This window comes from Hydra vulgaris, chromosome 11 (genome assembly GCF_038396675.1).
Source record: "Hydra vulgaris chromosome 11, alternate assembly HydraT2T_AEP".
NCBI lineage: Eukaryota > Metazoa > Cnidaria > Hydrozoa > Anthoathecata > Hydridae > Hydra > Hydra vulgaris.
In genome coordinates this window covers 20406545-20428610 of record NC_088930.1, presented here as the reverse complement: position 1 = coordinate 20428610, position 22066 = coordinate 20406545, and the positions used below count along the sequence as shown (strand labels likewise).

At 29.7% G+C, this 22066-nt stretch overlaps 3 protein-coding genes across 3 annotated transcripts in view; 1 reads left to right on the top strand and 2 right to left on the bottom strand.

The window, feature by feature from the left end:
• The window catches only part of LOC136087508 (uncharacterized), an 86478-nt gene that overhangs the window by 37768 nt on the left and 26644 nt on the right, over positions 1 to 22066 (bottom strand). The window lies entirely within an intron of this gene.
• Positions 1 to 22066, top strand: part of LOC136086913 (uncharacterized) — a 30911-nt gene that overhangs the window by 7949 nt on the left and 896 nt on the right. Inside the window, exons 4-5 of the mRNA XM_065809412.1 lie at positions 18274 to 18582; positions 20243 to 21907. Of these exons, the coding sequence (XP_065665484.1) occupies positions 18274 to 18546 (273 nt within the window). The 3' untranslated portion in view covers positions 18547 to 18582; positions 20243 to 21907. The remainder of the gene's footprint in view (positions 1 to 18273; positions 18583 to 20242; positions 21908 to 22066) is intronic.
• On the bottom strand, positions 8327 to 11467 carry LOC136087505 (uncharacterized). The gene is made up of 3 exons (XM_065810396.1): positions 9843 to 11467; positions 9441 to 9653; positions 8327 to 9363 (listed from the first exon to the last, which is right to left on the bottom strand). The coding sequence occupies exons 1-3, from the start codon at positions 11398 to 11400 to the stop codon at positions 8372 to 8374; spliced, it is 2763 nt and encodes a 920-aa protein (XP_065666468.1). The 5' UTR covers positions 11401 to 11467; the 3' UTR covers positions 8327 to 8371.

The following is a 22066-nucleotide window of genomic DNA, read 5'->3' as shown; positions in this document are numbered from 1 at the left end:
AACACATGTAGAACTATCTGGCTTTTGGAATATATAAATATTTTGATTTAAAAAAATGATAAACATGAATAATTTTAACTTTTAAACAACCCTCTCAAAAGATCAATGTACCCCAAACTATGGGGTACTATGATCTCCAACTTGGGGCACATTGATCTTATATGCGTAATATTATCTAAACGTTTAACACTTCTATAACTAAATCTTGTAAATAATTTAGTCAAAGGGTAATATTGTATAACATATAATACATCTAAATTTTTTAATTATTTTTTAAATATAGCAGTTAAACCCACTAGTCTAATTTTTAATTAAAAAATGTATAAATCACAGCAGCTATAAGCTACCCGCTTTATATACGTTTAAAACTTTACAACAACTTGAAATTTATAAGAACTGAAATATAAAGACTGAAATAAGAATACAACTTTTAAGTTTACAAAACTTGTTAAAAGTACAATATTTTGATTAAGAATATTTCATCATTTGTGAAAGTCAAGTTGTGAAGCAGCTTTTGGTTTACATTGTTTTTTATTCCTAAGTAAGTAATTCTTAGTTTCTTTCTTATCTTTTTATGGAGACTTTTTATTGATTTTTGGTTTGCTTTAAAATTTTCTTTTCTTTTGACAAACGAATTTCATTTCTGACAGGAGTATCAGTCAAGATCCTTGTTTTTAACTGCCTACTTTTAACTTTTTTTTTTCTGGCAGATGCTTTTGGGTAAGGTTTTAAAACCTCAGGTGAGATTATAGAAGCAACACTTGTTGACACTTTGTTTAAAATACTTGTTTCAATATTTACTATAGTTATTTCAGACTCTATGTGATTAACATGTGCTGGAATCATTTCAGATTCCATGTTGTTGACAGGAGTGATAGTAACTGTATCTGGAGCAGCTCTATCTGTAACTGATGATGGTAAATATTCGTCATCTTTGAAAATTTCAGAATTGAATGGCTCAATGCCAGCTACTCTAAATCCTGTCTGTATATTAGATGGTGAGAAAGCTTTTGTATACGGTTCTCGAACTATTGAAACAATATCATAAATGGTCATTGGTCTTGGGTTTGAAACCATCCAATTATCACATGCAGAATTGTAAAACCTTTTCAATGGTCCAAAAACAGTTCTATCTAATGGCTGCAATTTATGGCTGCAATGGGGAGGAAAACTTATCATTGTAATTCCGTGTTGAATTGCAAGCTCCAAGCCTTTAACAGAAATATGACTTTCATGACTGTCGAGAAGTAACAAAACCGGAGATTCCTGAGAACAGTTTGAATATTTAACAAAATGTTTAATCCATTCTATGAAAATTTCTGAGTTCATCCAACCAGAAGGATTTGCAAATCCCACACATCCAGGAGGCTCTTCCTTAATCATGTAATCATGAAACTTTACCCTAGGAAAAATAAATAATGGAGGAATGGAATTTCCAATAGCATTAGAGGCACAACATGCAGTTACCAATGGTCCTCGTTCTGCAGATGTGATTCTTCCAACTTGTTTGCTTCCTCTACCAGCTAAAACCTTTACCGGCTTTTGAACGGTTGTTAAACCAGTTTCATCGACATTATATATACAGTTAGGATTATATTTATATCGATTTCTTACCGTTTTAAGATTTTGAAAAAACTCTCTTACAGTGTGTTTGTTAAAAGCTGTTGATCGAGCGAAGCTCGTTGTTTCAGGTGTTCGTAGAGACAACTCTGGTTGTCTTTTCATAAAACCTTGCAACCAATCAATGCCTACAATTTTATTTTTGATCCATGATGATGGGCATATCTTATTGTTTTTTAAAGCAAATTCATATGCCAATAATCGCGTTGACCTAGTTGAAAGGCCATAGTTCATTTTTGATGCAATTAGTAAATAACTTGATAAACTTTTTTCATCTTCTGCTGTAAAAACTTGTCTATTGTTGTAGTTAGGCTTGAAAGCTTCATTTGGATTAAGCCTCTTTTTACGACAATATCTTTTTAAAGTCATTCTATCTATGTTAAACTGACGTGCTACAACATTCGGTTGTGTTCCTTCTAAAACTTTATTAACAGCTACTTTCATTGTTTCACTTGGTATAGCAACTTTATTTGTTTTTTTAATTTTATTTCTAACCATTTTAAGATCTGTAAAAAAATATATCAATAAAAACATATGTTTTTAATAAATGCTAATATTTAACATAATAATATTATGTTAAATATTTTTTAATTATTATGTTAAATATTATTCTTTTGATATTATAAAATAATAGTATTATTATTACTAGCTTATAACATAAGTAGATTTAAAAAATGAAATGCTAAAAGCTATTGTTTGTTTATATATAGTTTTTTTTTAAATTATAAATACAATTCCATTCGTTTAACTGTATTGCTTATAAACAAAAACATGGGGCACTTCGTCTTCTATGGGGCACTTTGATCCTCCGATCAATGGGCCCCGCATAGTCAAAGATCAATGTACCCCAATAGGTATAGGTAACATATTGATAGCAATATCTACTGTATAAATTGCAGCCAAATAAAAATTATATATTATATTATACACCTAACACTTACAAATTTAAAATAAAATTGTTGTTAACCCATACAGACATCTAAATAAAAATATATTTAAATTATAGTACGATTTAAAAAAATCACATTTTTATGACGAAAAACAATATTTTCTTTATTTTTTTTGACGCTGATAACCTTATGAAAAAATATTACGAATAATCAATTAGGGAAGCATAATGGTTAATTAAATTGCAACCTCACTTCTAGTAAGGCAAAAATGAACGAGTAAAAGCCAAAAGATCATACTGCCCCGGCGATCAATGCGCCCCCATCTCCCCTACTCTAATCGCGGTAATAAGTAATGGGAATATTTACGCCAATCATTATATGTATAATTCCCAGTCCCCAAAGTTAAAGCAATAACTTAACATACATAAGTCTCGCATTAATTCCTAAAATGAAATTAGTTATCATAAGTTTTATTATATTTGAAGAATCCCTGTAGTACCCAGGGATTTTTCAGTGCATTCACCACCTTTTAAAAAAGTTACAATAAACAAAATACATGGTTTATTTATTTTAAAATAGAATAACAGCATATGATTTTTAAACTCAATTGTTCATTTATATTTTAAAGGTAACGCGGGCCAAAATGAGACACCGGGGCACTATGAGACAGTTCGCGTTTATCATATTATATATAACTTATATTATATATATTAATATTATATATAACGTTTATCATATATATATATATAACTATTTTAGATTTTATTGCATAAAAATGATTGCTTTTTAACGATTTCATAAAAAAGTAAGTTTTTCAAGGTTTTTTATATAAATTTTTTTTAAATAAAAATTTTATAAAAAATAACAACCATTTTTGAAAATTTCATAAAATTTCGCTTTTTTTAAGTACCAGGTTGACATACTTTTGAAACAATTTTTGTAAGATAACATTGGGGGCCCATTAAATATTCAAGGGTCAGTTGGGACCACTAAATATATTTCTTATTCAAAAATTTTTATACTATCTTATCCGGGAAATGGAGGAGCACCTTTTTTAGTATGTTTGATTTGTGCAGCTGAAACTTTATACTTTTTGACCTACCCTAATATATATATATAAAGAGAGAGAGAGAGAGAGAGAGAGAGAGAGAGAGAGAGAGAGAGAGAGAGAGAGAGAGAGAGAGAGAGAGACAGAGACAGAGACAGAGACAGAGAGAGAGAGACAGAGAGACAGAGAAAGCGCAATTTTAATAAGGAACCTTATTAGTCTAGCATATTTAATTATTAGCCAGGTTGAAGTCATTAATGACTACAACTTGGCTTTTATTTCACAAATAATTATTTCCTAATTTATTACTTTCAATGACATATTATGTCATTGTAAGTAATATATGTGTAATATTTAATAAGTAACATATTATGGGTAATTGAACCCATATTATGGGTAATGAGCTTGAACCCATAAATAGAATCCTGAGAAAAAAAGATCAATAAGGATAAGTCGTTAAACAAAAAAATGAAAAATAAAAACAAAGATGTAAAAACCTACTTTACAATGATGTAGACATTGGGTACAATAGACACTAGATGCAAAAATATATTTATTTTTTCGTCACACATAATATAATATTCTGAAACTAATAAAAAAACATCTAAATCTCTATTAGTAAATTTATTCTTTGATCAATTTTGAGCATCGTCATTAGTTCTTTTGCAATTAGCACATCCACCTTTCTCTTTAATTTATAAAATAGGTGGTTAAAAGTTGCTCAATAGATAGGTTCTCAGCATTACAATGAATTTTTTTTACACTCTTTAAAGAGAAATATGACAAATTGATTATTTTAGTTACTTAAATCATAGGGTCATTTATGCATAACGATATCAGATTATGACCCCGTTTATTGAAAGCCATCCCCCTTTATCAAACTCGGTCAAATTTTTGCCATCTCCCATTGAAAATGATGTCAGTTTTTGTTATCATATTATGATGGTATATATGAATTTTTAATATAATATTAGAAATGCATATACCATCAACTTGTTTCTGGTTTAATTATACGTTTATTCTCAACAGTACTCAATTGAAGTAAAAAAATAAATAAATTGTTCTTTCAGATAAGCGAGCTTGTTTATGAATTTAAATTGTTTTTTCGATGATCCTGTACAGTTTTAAGCAGCAAAAGCAAGAAGTTTTTATACCACATTGTTGGCGTAAATAACTCTATTTGTTGGTGTAAAAACCTGCTCAAAGATAGCATAAATTTAAATGTTTTACTTTTTTGTTTAATTCAATTTTTTAATTGACATTTGTTTTGGCTCAACATCCCCTCCCCGTTGTCAATTATTGTCAAACTTTTCAGCACAAACTGCCTCTCTATCTACTGTCATCATTTATGCATGACCCCATAGCCTAAATTTTACACACACACACACACACACACACACACACACACACACACACACACACACACACACACACACACACACATATATATATATATATATATATGTATATATATATATATATATATATATATATATATATATATATATATATATATATATTTATATATAATTCTTACTTTATTTACGACACCTTTTGATATACAACAAAACCTTACAAAGCTTGCAATAATTCAGTTTAGATTCAATCTAAGTTATTAAAATGTAATAAATTTAACATCAATAGAAAAGTAAAGCTGTCGTCATTTAAAATGTAAAGAGTGTTGTCAAAATATGTTGAAAATAAAATTAAGTTACTAATAAAATCATGTTCAACAATGACAAACATTCTTACTGAAGTAAGAATTAGTACTGATTGTTACTAAGAATTAGTAACAAATTTGAATAAATGAACAAATAAATATAAAATAGTGAAAAAACAATGAACAAATAAGAGCTTTAACTTGAACTTTAACTAAAACTTGAATTTGAATGAATTTGCACTAATGTGTTCAAGCATAACTTTAAAAAATAAGTTTATATAATAAATTATATGTTTAACTAGTTATACATATAGTCAGGGATGCTTTCCTACCGGTTCGCACCGGTTCGTGCAAACCGTTAGATGTAAATTCTATGGTTCGTGCGAACCGGCTATTAAAATAAGCGAAAATAAAATTTTTTTACTTTGGCAAAAAAAAATTATTTTAATAAAATTTATTTACCATTTGGTGCAATTTTATATAAACAATTTGAATATTTTATCTAGTTTTCATTGCGATTCTAATTTTTTACTTAATAGAAATCTTTCAGTTAATTAGTCCTCCCCTCCCCTTTTTATTTAGATTTCTCCTAATATGTAAATTACCAGTGTTTTTATTGGTTGATTTTAAAGTTAACGCGCGTTTTTTCCGGATCGTTAGTAACAGTTTAGAAATGCTAACATTAACATGCACGTGTAGCGTCAAAAATATGTATTCGTAACAGTTGCTGAGGTTTTTAACATTGTTTAAATATCCATTGTATTTTTTCTAGATGCATTACTACTTTAATTAAAATTTGGAATTACTTAACCAAATTATTTTTATTTATAATAGCTTGATTATTTGTGAATCAAACAATAAATTATAAATGTAACAAACTATAAATGTAGGTACGCACATAAAAATTTTAAACTATTTGTATATAAGACTATTATATATCATTGGAAAGAGCTTTAAATTAGTATTAAAATGGCGAAAATTTCATAAAAAAAGAACGATTGTATAAAAAGTTATGCAATTTTTAGTATCAAAATTTAACTACAAGGATTACTTAAGAAAACTGCGACCAACTTCATAATTTCACGTTCGGTTAACGGTAGTTTTGTAATGAAACTTTGTTGCAAACTCGCGCAGTATTTTATTCGGGTTTGAATATTTATTGAGATTCAACTGAAGTAGCGATAACAATAATTTTTTTAACTAAAATAATATTTCTTATATAAAAAATTTAAAAATCAATTTACATAGGTATATAACAAATATTGCGAACATCATATAAAAACGATTATAATAATATCGCGTACATTTTGAAAACAAAAATATTTACCAGTAAAACGCTTTATCCTATCTATTCTATATATTTTATAGTATAAAATATATAAAATATAGGAAGAACGTGTCACTGGACTACCTGATATTTTTATTTCTGCCCCCTTTTCACTGCAGTTATAGTTTAAAAATGTTACACCGTTCCACAAAAATTTTTGAATTACCTTCTTATAAAAAAACTTGTTATAAAAAAAACAGACGTGTATTTATTATTGGTGGGGCCTTAAAAAATAGTGGGACTTACGCAATTGCACTTGCGGCATTACGACACTGACCTTATCATACAATAAGCGGAAATATATTATGTCAAAGATAAGTAGTTTCCATATCTCTTTCGATATATACCCCTTTTCTAAAATAGATTACTATTCTACTCCAATAACATAAATACGCAATTCAACTTGTTTCTCCGCGCAGCGGCCTTGTTCGTCAAGGTTCGTGTTTCGGAGTTATAGAGTTGAGAGAGGGTTATAACCACTATTAAGTAGCCTCCTTATCTATAGTGACCGTCTCGGCCTTGAGGAGGTGAATAACAAAACAACAAATGTAAATAGTTATTGTAAATATAATTAGTAGATAAAAAAAATTACACTTAAACAATTATTTTCCCATTTGCTTAATAATGTTTTTAACAGAATTGTGGCTATGAAAATAGCCTTTTTTGTGTGTGAATATTTATACTTTATAATGCGAACAAGGCGCAAATTTTCCTTTTGCCATTGATCATTGACATCCTAAGAGATAAAAAGTCGATTCTTTAGTCCTTAGATTAAACACTATTAAACGGTATCTAAAATAATATAGATCTTTGAAAAAATATAATACACAATCATCAAGGCAAAAGAAGTCAAATATCCTGATTAATAAATACCTAACTGTTACTACTGCACTAATAAATATAATCTAAATAATATATATAAATATAATTTAACTATTTTCTTGTCTTATTAAGACATCAACATTCATAGAAACAAAACTCTACAAGCTCTTAGTTGAAACCTTGCAATGATAAATAGAAATATATCTGGTAAGCTCTAGGGTAAAAATAAATCAAAATAACTTAACTTCTGATGCATAACATAATTTACCATTAAATAGAAACATCAATAGAAGCAAGTTGATCCCTCAATGTTTGCTGACATAAAAATAAAAGTTAAAAAAATAATGATCTTATTATAACCAAACCATAAAGGAATCAATTAAAACTATTAAATCAATATAATAAGAACTCCTGATGTATAACACATTTTACTATTTAAATAGAAAAATCATTGATGAATAAAAAAAGCCAACCTTTTAATGTTTTCTTGAGCAACTACTCACCATAATACTTGAAATAAAATACATTAAAATAGTTTAAAATATAAAATATATCCAAGGTATATTGGTTAAATAAAATGACTTAACACTAACATTTTGTCTTGTTAATGCATTAGCATCTGTGTATCATCAACATCATCATCAACCTATTTGTGACAAGTCAAGTAAATAGTTAAGTTTAACTTTAAGTGAGTTTTACTGTTTCCCAGGAGGGTGTTCATGTAAATGGTGCTCACTTTGCAACCAAATCAACATTATTAGATATTGGTAACTACCCAACTACCTGAAATAAGAACTGATATATACAATTAATGAATTTAAAAAAATATCCTTTCATAAGCATACAAAAAAAGAAGAGGATGGGGGGGGGGAGGGTGAAAGAGTAAAATAGATCTAATAAAAAGATCCACATCTGTAAATGAAACCTATTAATGCAAGTATATAAACTATGTTATTATTTACAGTAACATATACCTTTTTACTACCTATTTGCACACAATTTGCTTATGATAACATCAAATCACCACTTATGATGTCTGCAGATAATTGATATTTGCTCATATCGTATTCAACAGCATCATCTTCCTCGTTTTCATTTGGTTTCCAATAGGAAACTATATAGAAAGCATTATTTTTTTTTTTAATGCTAAGAAGCCTGCCATAGTACATATTTTGGCTTTTTGTGTCAGCATCATACCACATGTGGCATATACCTCTTCGAGCAGCATCTCCATTGAGAATGTCTTCAATATCTGCAGTTTCATTATTTTCCAGATCTGGGAAGAGTTGTTTTACCTGTAGAGGCATGCATTTTTTAAATATTTTTTCTACTTTTCTTCTTTCTTTCTCTTCCTTATTTTGAATCTTTTTACCCATGCGTTTAATCAATTCTGCCTTCATTTCTTCATGGCATTGTATGTTTACTAAGCGCTTTTTACCTGCTGAGGAGATAGACCAGGCTATCAATTTATTTCGTATATCAGTTGGTTTTTTAGAAAGAAAATCAGTTGTCTTATTCTTGCATGCGCGAATTTTTGATGACAAATAACAAATTGTGGCATTAGGAGCTTTTTGCTTTGCAGCACTAAACATACCCACAAGTTCTTCACAGTCAATATTATGTGGACGTGCTGATAATGTCTGGGACTTGAGTTGGTCAGTTAAGGTCATAGTAAACTGTCGCTCATACTGACGCTTAATAACACTAATGATAGCATTTAGACAGCTGGCTAATGCGTCTCTCATTTCGTCAGTCCTTGGGCAAACGTCTACAAGTGATTGAAAAACTGGATCATTGAGATCACCTCCAAAAAAGTCTGTTTTTCTGTGAATAAGGGAAAGAGCTTTTGTGCTGCTTTCAACAAGTGCATTGCAAACATTTTTGATCACTTGGATGCCAGACAAGTAGTCAAGTCCTGGTACAACATAGAATTTTTTCATCCAGGGACCAGTCACTAACTTTCCAATTAAACCTAGGGCACACATCTTGCGTATACCTAAAATTAAATAAAATATGCCATAAAAAAAAATTAGAACCAAATATTTTAATTATTAAACCATCATAACATCTAACCTGTTTCAGATGTGAAGTCTTGGAAAAGACTATTTCTCAGTCCTCCACATAACACTACTCCAGAAAAAAGAAAACTCCGAAGTTTATGGTAGTGATGTATTAAAATTCCACACGTATGAAAAAGTATGTGCAATCGATTTCCCCTATAGCGTGGTATAAGTCCTCTAGGAAGACCATGCTCGTCCAAAAAGGTGACAAAGCCTTTTGGATCACCTATAAAAATAAAATTAAAACCAAAAGTGCAATGCAAAGAAATTATTTGCAAATTTGAAACAAGTATGTTAACACATTTATTATGTTCAGATTTAAATTCAAAATAACAACTTGAAATAAAATAATTCAAAATATCAAGAAAACATCATTATAGTAAAAATATGATAAGAGTTTAGCATATTTATTTACCTTTACCATCTTTGTAACGGAGTTTATTTAACTGAACAACAATGTTTGCTGCAAAACAATCTCTACCAAAAAGCTTCCCTTTTGAAGTTTCCAAAGCTTGTAGTGACGACTTGCAAGCAGAAGTGATTGTATCCAATGGGTGAAGGTGACAATTCAGTTCATTAAGAGATTTCTGCCAAAAAGTGTTTAACTTTGTTACAGTTGCATGGTTCACTGTCACTCTGTCACTCATTGTGTTAGTTATGTTGCTGATAATGGTGCTTCGTACATCAGTATATTGTTCCTGGTAAAAGTCACTATACAACTTAGCAAGATTATCCACAGACTTTGTAATATGACTCATATAGTCATAAGCTGTACCACCAGCAAGCTGATCAATGGCTACAACCAAGCATGAAGATTCAGTTGTTAAGTGCACAACATTAACATGAACACCCTCCTGGGTCGTGGCATCAAAACCAAGAGTCAAATTTTTTGTTGAGAATGCTATCTCAGCAGCCTGGAGTTCTGAAATAATACCCAGCTCGCGCATCATCTGCTCCACAGTTTTGCGATGCGGAATGTCACTAAATCTATACCCAAAATATTCTCCAACTTTATGAAGAAGTTGGGGCACACTGTGTGTAGGAACTTGACATTCCAGCATGTCATAGATAAGTGCCCTAATATCAAATGAGTAAACTTTTTTACATCTGGTGCTTTGTATTTTCTGCTGCATTTGCTCTATCTTTTCCTGTAAATCAAGCATATCATTTTGCAGGACACTAATCTCTACATTCTTGTCAGCAAGTTGTTGACGTAAGATAACTTCTTCAGTAGACAGCTTTGTTTGGGTGGATTGCAGCTCTTTTTTTAAACGAAAATTTGAAATTTGAAGCTTATTCAGCTGTAAGTTTAGACGCTGGACTTTTAATTTATTCCGCAAACTTCGAATCGTCTTTTCTTTGCGAGCAATAGTCTCATTGAGATGTTTTAATCTTGGCCTTGTTTTAATTTTTTCTTTCAACACCTTTACATCTTCTCTATGCTTTTGTTTTTCAGTAGCAATTTCAGTCGCAAAAACACTTAATCTCCGTTTTAAAAGTTTTTTTCTTGGTGTCAACTGGTCAGCTCTTAACCTGGATAACAAAGGACTTCTTTTATTCGGCAAAGACAAAATATTATTATGCTTAGGAGATGAGGCAACTGACAAAGATGGAACAATTTTACTTGAATTTGGGGTTGACTGAAATGATTGTGTTGCTGGCAATGCTGTTGCTTGACAAATGAAAGGCTCGTTGCAGAAGTCAACAAAACGTTTCGAATCTCTTAAAAAATTGCAAGCCCATTTTTTTGATACATTAACAAGAAACTTAGTTTGACTATAGCAAATATTAAAGCCATAAAGTTTATTGACTTGCTCAATAGTTAATTGATGTGATTCTTTATTGTTGATGAATACAAACAGAATATGCCCATTTTTACAATTGTTATCTACCTGCAAAGCCAATGCAAAGTTTGATTCTAAATGGTTTTTTGCTGCACCACGAAAAACACACATATTCTTTTTGGGACCCATAACACCATACACATAGAGTTATTTCTAAAATCAAAAAAGAATTTCCAGTGAAAATTGGTTACTTTTTTTTGTTTTAAGCAAAAACATTTAATTGATATCATTTGTATGCAATAAATATTGAGTTTAATCAATCATGAGTTAACTTTACCAATGGTTTAAAATAATTTATCATGATAATAATTATAAGCTTTATAACCATATGGTTATCATCTCGTGATATATCACCTATAATCTATCAATTATGTTATGATACTGATGACATTGTATTATGATAGTCTATGAGTAAATTTATTTTTAAATTTAATTCTTAATAAGTAATAAAAGTAACAATAAAATATTACTATATAATAATTATAATTATAATAATTATTATCATTATATATCGTTTTCAAATCTATTATAGACACATATATATATATATATATTATTATTATTATTATTATTATTATTATTGTTATTACATATTATTATATAAATATACATATAGGAGGAGGGGGGCTAACAACGATCTTTTTAAAAAGTTCGTTGTTAGCCCCCTCTGCCTACCTTTATTCTCCGGAAAAAGTTAAATTTAAGTACCTATACTGCAACAAGTAATAAGGTGTCTGCTACATAATATTTTTTAATAAAATTTGGCATGCACTTAGAAAATAAGTTTCTGCACAGGGAAAAATAGACTTTAAAAAATTATCAACATTCCTTAAATATAAAATTTACATCTGATAAACAACGAATTTTTTCAGAACAGTAAACTTAATGATAGTGGTGATAACTACTAAAAAGAACAACATGAAAATAATGCCTGACTTTTTAACTTTTTCTAAAATATATACTTCAAACCTCTACAAAATAACACATTCTTACAGCACACAAGTACCTATTCTGATACAAAAAAATAGGTGTCTGCTACATAACATTTTTTAATGAAATTCGGCATGCACTTAGAAAGTAAGTTTTTGCACTGGGCTTAATAGATTTAAAAAAGTTATCATCATTTCTTTAGTATGAATTATACATCTGATCAACAACGAAGTTTTTAAGAACCATAAATTCAACGATAGCGGTGGTAACTACAAAAAAGAACACAAAAATAATGTTTAATTATTCTACTTTTCAAAAAATATAAATGATGATATAAAATTACAAAATAACACAAGAAAATACACCAAGTACGCTTCATTAAAATGATCGAAGTTTTTGATTACAAGATCGGTGCCGTAAATCGAAGGATACGCGCGTACCTAATAAATGTAACTTAAAAGAGTGTTATAAAAGTAACAACACTGTAGTGTTATTACTTTGGTCTGATATTCACCTTTTTATGAATTTTTTAATACCTATTTTATTTTTGTAGATGAAGAGACAAAATATGTTAACCACATATTTCTCGAAAAAAAATAAGAGAGGAAACATCAGTAAGTAACGATAGCAGGTCGACTATAACAGAGGTGGAAGCAGTTTCAAGAACTTTACAGGAAGAAATACTAGAGATTCCTAGTTACCAAAATGAGGACAATAATAATTTACCAAGCTGTTGGAATGCAAAATAGTTGAAAGAGTTTAAAATTAAATATGATGGGCTATTTGTCAGTAATCAGAAATTGGGATGTGAGTATTGTTTAAAAATGGAATCAAAACTAATATCTCAGGAATGGAAAAAATGTAACGTTACGACATCGGGGAAAGACAAAATAGTGCAACAAGCATCTTTAAGAAAAAAAATGAGTGAACATTTTGTATCAAAAGCACACAAACTAGCTGTTGAACATGCCAAGATACTTAATAAACAAACTTTTACAACATGCATTGATAAGATGAACGAAAAATTTATTAGTTCTACTACAAGAATCTTCAACACTGTTTACAGTCTAGCGAAAAGAAATCGTCCGTTTTCAGACATAGAAACTGTAATAGAGCTTCAAGTAAAAAACAGATTGGACATGGGAACCGAACTTCATTCTTGACATAGTGCAAGTAAGATAGTAGAGCATATCGCACAAGAAACTAAAAAAGAATTGTTTATATCAATTATTAAGAATAATTTAAAAATTTGTACTGTTATTGATGAAGCTTCCACCATTTCCAGTAAAGCAACGCTTATAGTTTTCATCAAAGTAGAATCTTCTACAGTAGCATCTTCTGAAATATCCCCAATAATATTCGTAGATATTGTGGAACTTGACGCACAAGATGCGAATACTATTTTTCAAAGTTTGTTGGGTGTATTACTTGTTGTTGGATTTGATACAAATTATTTAAAAGTGAATTTAATAGGATTCTGTTCTGACGGTGCTAGCGAGTCAGCGTACGAATAAAAGAGATGTTTCCAAATGTTATTATTTGGCACTGTCTCAATCACCGCCTACAACTTGTTTTAGATGATTCCATAAAAGATATCAAACAGGTTAATCATTTTAAAGTTTTCATGGACAAAATATATTGTATTTTTCATCAATCTAATAAAAACCAAAAAGAACTGAATGATATTTCCCAGGAGCTTAGTTTGGATATAATTAAGATTGGAAGAGTGTTAGGACCAAGATGGGCTGCGTGCAGCCTAAGATCTGCACTTGCTGTATGGCGGAGCTACCCTGCTTTGTATACAATGTTCTCTTCTAACCAAAAAATATCTAGAATGGCAACACGACTACAAAACAAATGTTTTTTAGTAGATTTAGCTCTAATGATTGACATCCTACAGGAGTGCTCTCTATTATCTAATGCCCTTCAAGCTAGAAATATAAATGTTGCCAGGGGAGATCAACTGATTAGAAGAACAATTAACGCTTTTAAAATGCTCAAAGATCGTCGCGGTCATTATGAAAAAAAAGTGGATGAAGTTATAAACTCTGAAGCATTCAAAAACATGATCTTCGTCGAAAACAGAATTTATGGAAATCTTCCCAGAGATTCCTTTATTGACAGCATCATAAAAAATATGAAATTAAGATTGATGGATTGTTCTCATCTCTGATCAAATGGTAACAAAAAAAATATTGATAATAGCATTATTTATGAATAATTTTGATATCGATAAGAATGATTTCCGTGATTATGTTGAAAATGTAATAAACAATGGCCATCAACAAATTAGTAAAATTGCAGAAAACATTCAAAAAGCAAAAAATATGGTTAATACGGTTGCCGTTAGCAGTGCTGAAGCAGAACGAGGATTTTCATTGATGAACATCATAATTACTGATATAAGAGCCAGATTAACAGTGCAGACAGTATCAAATTTGATGACATTAAACTTAGTTGGTCGTCCATTGGAAAATTGGAACGCAGTTCCCTAGGTAAAAACTTGGTTGAGGAACTATAACTCGGCAGATGATACAAGGGTTAAAAAATCTAAACCGAACGAATATACTGAAAATCAATTAGCTATTTGGAAATATTTTAAATAATATAATTACTTTATAACAATAATATTTACTAATATATGAAATTTCACAATTTTTTGTTATGTTCAGTTTCTTTTTATGTAAATTTTGTATCTCTTGAAATGAATGAATAAAATAAAAGTGATTTTCACCTTGTTGAATTATTTTTTTATTCTCTTTTATCCTATTACATTATTGTTGCAAAGAATATGAACGATAGTTAAATATTCTTGACTTAGTCTGCCACTCTGACAACCATAATATTTTGATGAAAATATTAATATTAAAAAAATAAAAAAATTTGTAAGAATATATTACTGCGAACCGGTTGATGAATTTTGGGAAAGCATCCCTGCATATAGTTAATTATCAGGAGTTATATATATAACTATATACATTTTAAATCATATTATTTTATATATTACATATTTTATTTATATATTACTTTAGATCATATTACTTTGAAAACTGGACCCAGAAGCTTTATTCTCAATAACACTGTGGTACTCCAGATAAAAAATTGAAAAGTTTCTGTAAATATCCTGTTTTTGTTTCTCGATGTAGTTTGTAAGTCCCTTAAGTCTTAAGGACCTTATTATATCTAAAGTTAAAAGTTTTAAAGCCTAAAAAAAATTACAGAAACCCATCTCCTCCCTATTTTTTTTCTTTTTAATAAAAAAAATTGGGAATTCTTAGAATTTCAAACCTGCATTTCTTTGTGAGACACAGCAGTGTCCCATGCATGCATGCTTGGTTTTTGACAACATTTGAACTTGCATCAGTTAATTGTTTGCAGATAATATACTCAAGAACTATATAGTCCTTGAGTATATTATAGGATAATAGTTATTTGAATATATATTCAAATAACTATTATATTATCCTAATAATATGCCTATTTTAATTTTATTTCTATAAAGAAAGATAAACATTATTCGTGGTACTTACAAACTTGCTTGCAATTCTCTAAAATAATTACTGTAACTACTGTATTATATTACTGTATTTGATATTATTATTACTATTATTGTTATTATTATTTATTATTATTACTTATTATTATTATTATCATTATTACTATGCTATAATTTTTACATTCATAGGTCTTTCACGTCATCAGTTTATAACTGTTTGTAAATGTAACGCACGATTGTATATATATACAATTATTATTAAAGTGAAAATATTGATTGGATTAAATTGATTTGTAAAATATATTTACACAATATAAATGTAGCCTCGCCGCAATGCAATGTCGATTTTAAAATTTATTGTTTTTTTAGTTTTCAGCTTTCAAATAAATTCCATGTAAATCCCACAAGAAACCCACGTGGGATTTCCCATGTAAGTAAATACCATATGGTTCCCACATGTAACCCATGTGGGATTACCCACATGGGTTTAAAGTAACAAATTTCCATACGGATACCACATGGGAAAATCTGTCCCACGTAAATCCCATCAATCCCACACGGAACCCCTGTGGAACCCATGTGGGACGCTGTTTTATTTTTCACTGGGTTGGTTCATTTAAAAAATTATTGCCAGATGATACTGAAAATCAATTAGTTAGCTACATTAAAGAAATGGATTCAGTTTATTATGGATTGTTGATAAGTGACGTTCAACAAATTGTCTTCCAGTATGTAGAAAGGATAACATAGTTCATCCATTTAATAAGTATAATGGTGTTGCAGGAAGAGATTTTGTTAGTGGATTTTTGAAGAGACATCCAGACCTTTCAATAAGAAAGCCTCAGGGGCTGTCTTTAAATCGTATTTTTGGTTTAAACTGCAGTTCTGTGAAGATTTATTTCAAGAATATAGAAATTGTTATAAAAAAATACAAGTTTAAAGCTCATCAAATTTTAAACTGCAATGAATCAGGCATTACAACTGTACATAAACCTGTTAAAGTTATAACAATAAAAGGGAAGCATTGCATTTCTTCTGTAACAAGTGGTGAATTGGTGTAAAAACAACCGTTGTTTGTGCTATGAATGTAACTGGACTATTTGTTCCACCAATGATGATTTTTAAGAGAAAGCGAATGAAATTAGATCTAATCGACCATGCTCCCAATGGAACAATTAGAGGGTGCTCTAAAAATGGATGGATAACAACTGATTTGTTCATGGAGTATATGAAACACTTCACTAAGTACACTAGAGCTTCTATAGAAAATAAAATTCTTTTAATTTTAGATGGGCACAAAACTCATACAAAAAACATTAGCTTGTTGGATTTTGCAAAGGAAAATGGAATAGTTATTATATCCTTACCACCTCATACTTCTCATAAGTTGCAGCCACTTGATCGAAGCTTTTTTAAACCTTTTATAATATAGAATGTGGATCATTGTTGCGTGAGCATCCTGGATAAAAAATAACAACTGATGAACTTGGAGGTATACTCTCCAAAGCCTATAATAAGGCTGCCTCTGTAGAAATTGCCTGTTCTGGCTTTCGTACATCTAGAATTTGTCCTTTTTGTCCGGATATAATTCCAGACACTGAGTTTAATGATGACAAAAGATCTAATGTTATCTTACATAAACCTGATAAAATCAAATCACAAATTAATTCGAGCACCTTATTACCATTGCCCTCAGGATCTTCAGAAAATATTGATTTTAATATAACACCATGCTTTTCTAATATTGTACCAATTCCAAAGATCATTTTACCACAAAAAAAGGGAGAAGAATCACAAATAATAATAACATCACATTACAGAAAATCACTATTTGAATCCTCTAAAAAATCAAAAAAGTTAAAAGAACGCAAAATAGAAAATAAAAATGCATTAGGAAAGGGTAAAGAAAAAGTTAAAAGTTTAAAAGTTAAAGACTGAGTATGTTATGTTTATGTAATGGTTTTGTTTTCTAATGGTTTATGGAGTAAGGCTGCAAAAGGAGAGAAGTGGAGTCAATGTTCAAAATGCACAACCTGGGCTCATTCAGACTGTTGCTCGTTTCAAAATACTGGTCAAGCAATATGTGATTTATGTGACTATTGACAGTTTGAGTATAGCTGTAATATATTATGAAATGTATTACTTGCTAATCCTCTTAAAGATCTGTTTTATTTATCTTTATTTATTTAAATTACTAAAAAAAAATTTGTCTCATTTTGTCCCGAATAGCGGGGCAAAATGAGACAGACAATGAGGTGCTGTCAATAAATGATCTCTAGTGACGAAACCACTGCAGTTTTGCAACTCATATTTTGTAAGCTTCAAGTAGGATGGTAGAAGATTTGAAAAACATCAAGTTATTTTTTCAAAAGTTATATTTTCAAAAGTATTAGATAAATTAGTGCTTAAGTGTCTCAAGTCGCCTCTCGTTACGCTACTACGCTTAATTCGTCTTAAATTGTTAATTATTAATATATGCGATGCCGAGACTTGGCAATCAGATATTTAGCAAAAAAATATTTTTTTTGTAATACTTGTCATTGACTTTATTATATAATTGTTTTTTTCTGTGTTAGGCTGAGCCGAAAGGAACATTTTGGTACCATAGTCATGTAGGATCTCAACGTACAAACGGAGCATATGGTGCATTTATAATTAAGGAACGTGAAAATGCCAACACTGATAAAATAACTGATGTTATTATGACAGTTGGTGATTGGCATCATAAAACATCAGAGGAAGTTGATTTAAAAATGGTGTTTGGTAATTTTATTGGAATGAAACCATTCAATGTATCCAAAACTGTTGATGGTAGTTTGTTTATGGTGTACCATGGGTTTCAGCTTTAATAGAAGAAAAAGGAAAATACATAGATCCAGATACAGGTTAGGTATTATAAAAGAAATAAAAAAGGGCCCGGTATGAGAGGAAAGAATACAATCATTTTTATTCCTCCGAATTTCTCCAATCACACCAACATCGAGAAGATAATTTTTAAAAATATATTTTTGGAACAAACAAGGAATAATGTCGCAAATGAATTTAATTAATAGCGTCGAAAATAGAAAAAGGAATATGCCGCAAAAAAGTTTAATGAACAGCGCCGAAAACAAAACAAAAAAAAAAGGAATAGCTTTGCAAATTATAAAATCGGAATAGTGACGAAAACAAAAAAAACAGTTGTTTCACAAATGAATTTAATGATTAGTGTCAAAATAATAATGATAATAATAATAACTAAAACTGCAAATTTAGATAACATGTCTGGGATCATACTAAAATAGCCTGCAGCCGGAGGCTTCAGTACACACATCAACTATCTTATAACCCGCTACATCGACTAAGGGTTTGGGCTTAGGTAGCAATCTTTTCTTTTCTTAAAAGTTATATGCTATAAAGATAAGCGAAACAAGTAAGTAATTGCTGATCTATATACGCTATAATAGGTAATACATACTCACATATATTTATATATTAATTATTTGCAACACTATTCCGTTTTTACTATTTGCGACACTATTCCTTTTACTATTTACGACACTAATCCTTTTTTATTTGTTTTCGACACTGTTGATTAAACTCATTTGCAACACTATTCCTTTTTTTTGCGACATTAGGCCTCTTTAATATATTCTATACTATTTCGAAGATCATTTTTTTAAACACAATTCTTATCATCCCATTCCAAAACAACAATTTAAAAAGAAAAAACTGAGTAAAATGTTTTAAAATGTAGTAAAAAGGATGAAAGTTTGCTTGACGAGTCATGCAAGATTGAGTTTTGGTTGACGGAACAAGTGGTTAACAATATTCTCTGCTCAAGCAAGTATTTATTTATTAGTCTGCTCAAGCAAGCTATAGCTTGCTTGGGCAGACCAAGTATAAAAAATTGAAAAGAAAGTATAAAAAAGCAAAAAATAGCAAACTTTTAATTAAATGATTAAATAATTGGATTGTACAAAAGCTACTATAAAAATAAAAATTTATAAAAAAAGCTATGTAGGTAAGCCTACACACTACAACAAAATCTATTAAGGCACAACAAATCAGGTGCTTTTCCTTGAAAAGGCTCTCGACGCCCATGGCGAAAGGTATTTATAAGAGCCTAAAAACTAATATAAGCTTAGGGCTTCTAAAACAATCCCTCACCCCGTAGAATTGCCCAGTATAGATTTTTTCGAAGTTAAACTAAACGGTCCTTATAATTGCGTAAACGATCAAAGTATTTCGAAGTAATGAAATTCGAATTTTACATTTTCGAAGTTTATATTTTCAAAGTTCAATTTTATTTCAAAGTTTTTTTAATTAAAAGTTTGCTATTTTTTGCTTATCAAAATCAAAAAGTTTGCAAAATCATCATAATTGTTATTCAAAAACTTTTGTTACTTTTGCTTTTACATAAAAATTCCATTTTCATTTTTTCATTTTCATATTTTTCCTTTTCAAACAGTAATGTGTTAATGACTTTTAGCTATTTTGTAATTTGACGGTTTTTATAAAAAAAAAAAAAAAAAATTTAAACTTATTTTAACATAACTTTCAAAGGAATCATAATGGTGCTCCGCTAACTTGGTACACAGTAAAACATGGATTAAAGTATCGTTTTCAGTCAATCAACGTTGGAACTATTTACCCAATGCGCATTTCAGTTGATAGGCACGAGATTAACGTTATTGCATTAGATGGCTATGATATCAAGCCATACTCGGCTGAATCTGTTATTGTTCACCCTAGAGAGCGTTTTGATTTTATTCTAAATGCTAATAAAACAATAGATAATTATTAGATCAGAGCTGAAAGTATGGAGGTAAAATTATAAACTTTTACTACTACTACAACTACTACCACTTCAACTACTACTACTACTAATACTACTACTGCTATTACTACTACTACTACTACTACTACTACTACTACTACTACTACTACTACTACTACTACTACTACTACTACTACTACTACTACTACTACTACTACTACTACTACTACTACTACTACTATTACTAGGTACTCTCAATCTTTTACATTTAAAGTCACACGATTTAAAGTCACACGATACTACTACTACTACTACTACTACTACTACTACTACTACTACTACTACTACTACTACTACTACTACTACTACTACTACTACTACTACTACTACTATTACTAGGTACTCTCAATCTTTTACATTTAAAGTCACACGATTTTCTTACACCAAATAAATGCAGCCTTATAAAGACAGAAAGATAATAAGAATGCTCGTGTTGTAAGATTCAATTAGAATTAATCAAGGGACTGATATAGGTGCAAATTTATTCTCAGGGCTTCGAATTATTCACCAATGTTTTAAAAAAGCCTAATAAAAAGTGTCTAGCATCACTTGTCAGGGGTTCATTCTTTCTGCCATCATCGTTGAGTTCCACATAATATCAGTCATAATTGGAAAGTTATATAAAAGGTTATTTTAATAAAGTCTTTATAAAAGTTAAATAAATACATACGAATATACCATTGTTTTAAAATGTTAAAATCATTCAGTCGAAGCTATTTTACACTACGAGGGAGCATCTAACAATGAACATACAACCAGTAAGCAAGTTTGCTTAAAAGGAAGTTTTTGTAAAGTTGTAAACTGCCTTTTCATATTCTTTCCTCAACATCTCAATCTTGATTGCGTACTGATGTCTGACCTTCACAATGCTGATGATGAAGATCCGTCTCCTATTTTTACGGCTGACAGCAAAGAATATTTTTCGATCTTTGCATTTCCAGGTAGCAAAGTAACCACTGGTGCTGTAAATGGAAAAAAGTTTGAGTTTCCAGGAGTAAACTCAACTACTTAAGGAGATGAAATTGATGGTTATGATTGTAATAAGCACGATTGTGGGCCTGATAAAGTGTGTTATTGTCATTATGAGTTAAAAATTCCACGTGATAAAATAATACAAATGATTTTTACAAACATTGGAAGTGGGGCAGGTTTGGGGCATCCAATTCATCTGCATGGTCATAGTTTTTATGTTTTAAAGATGGATTATGCGCCTCAAAATATCACTACAGCTAAACTAATAATCGCAACAGAGAATAAAGATATTGATTGTGGATTCGGCAAAAATTTTTGCAATGAACCAAAAAGGAAAAACTAGCAGTGGAATAATGGAAATATTCCTGGTTTAAATTTGATTGATCCTTCTCGAAAAGAAACTCTTATAATACCAACAGGTAAATATTTTGTTTATATAGCATGCAATTTTAATAATACACAATGGTATATATATATATATATATATATATATATATATATATATATATATATATATATATATATATATATATATATATATATATATATATATATATATATATATATATATATATATA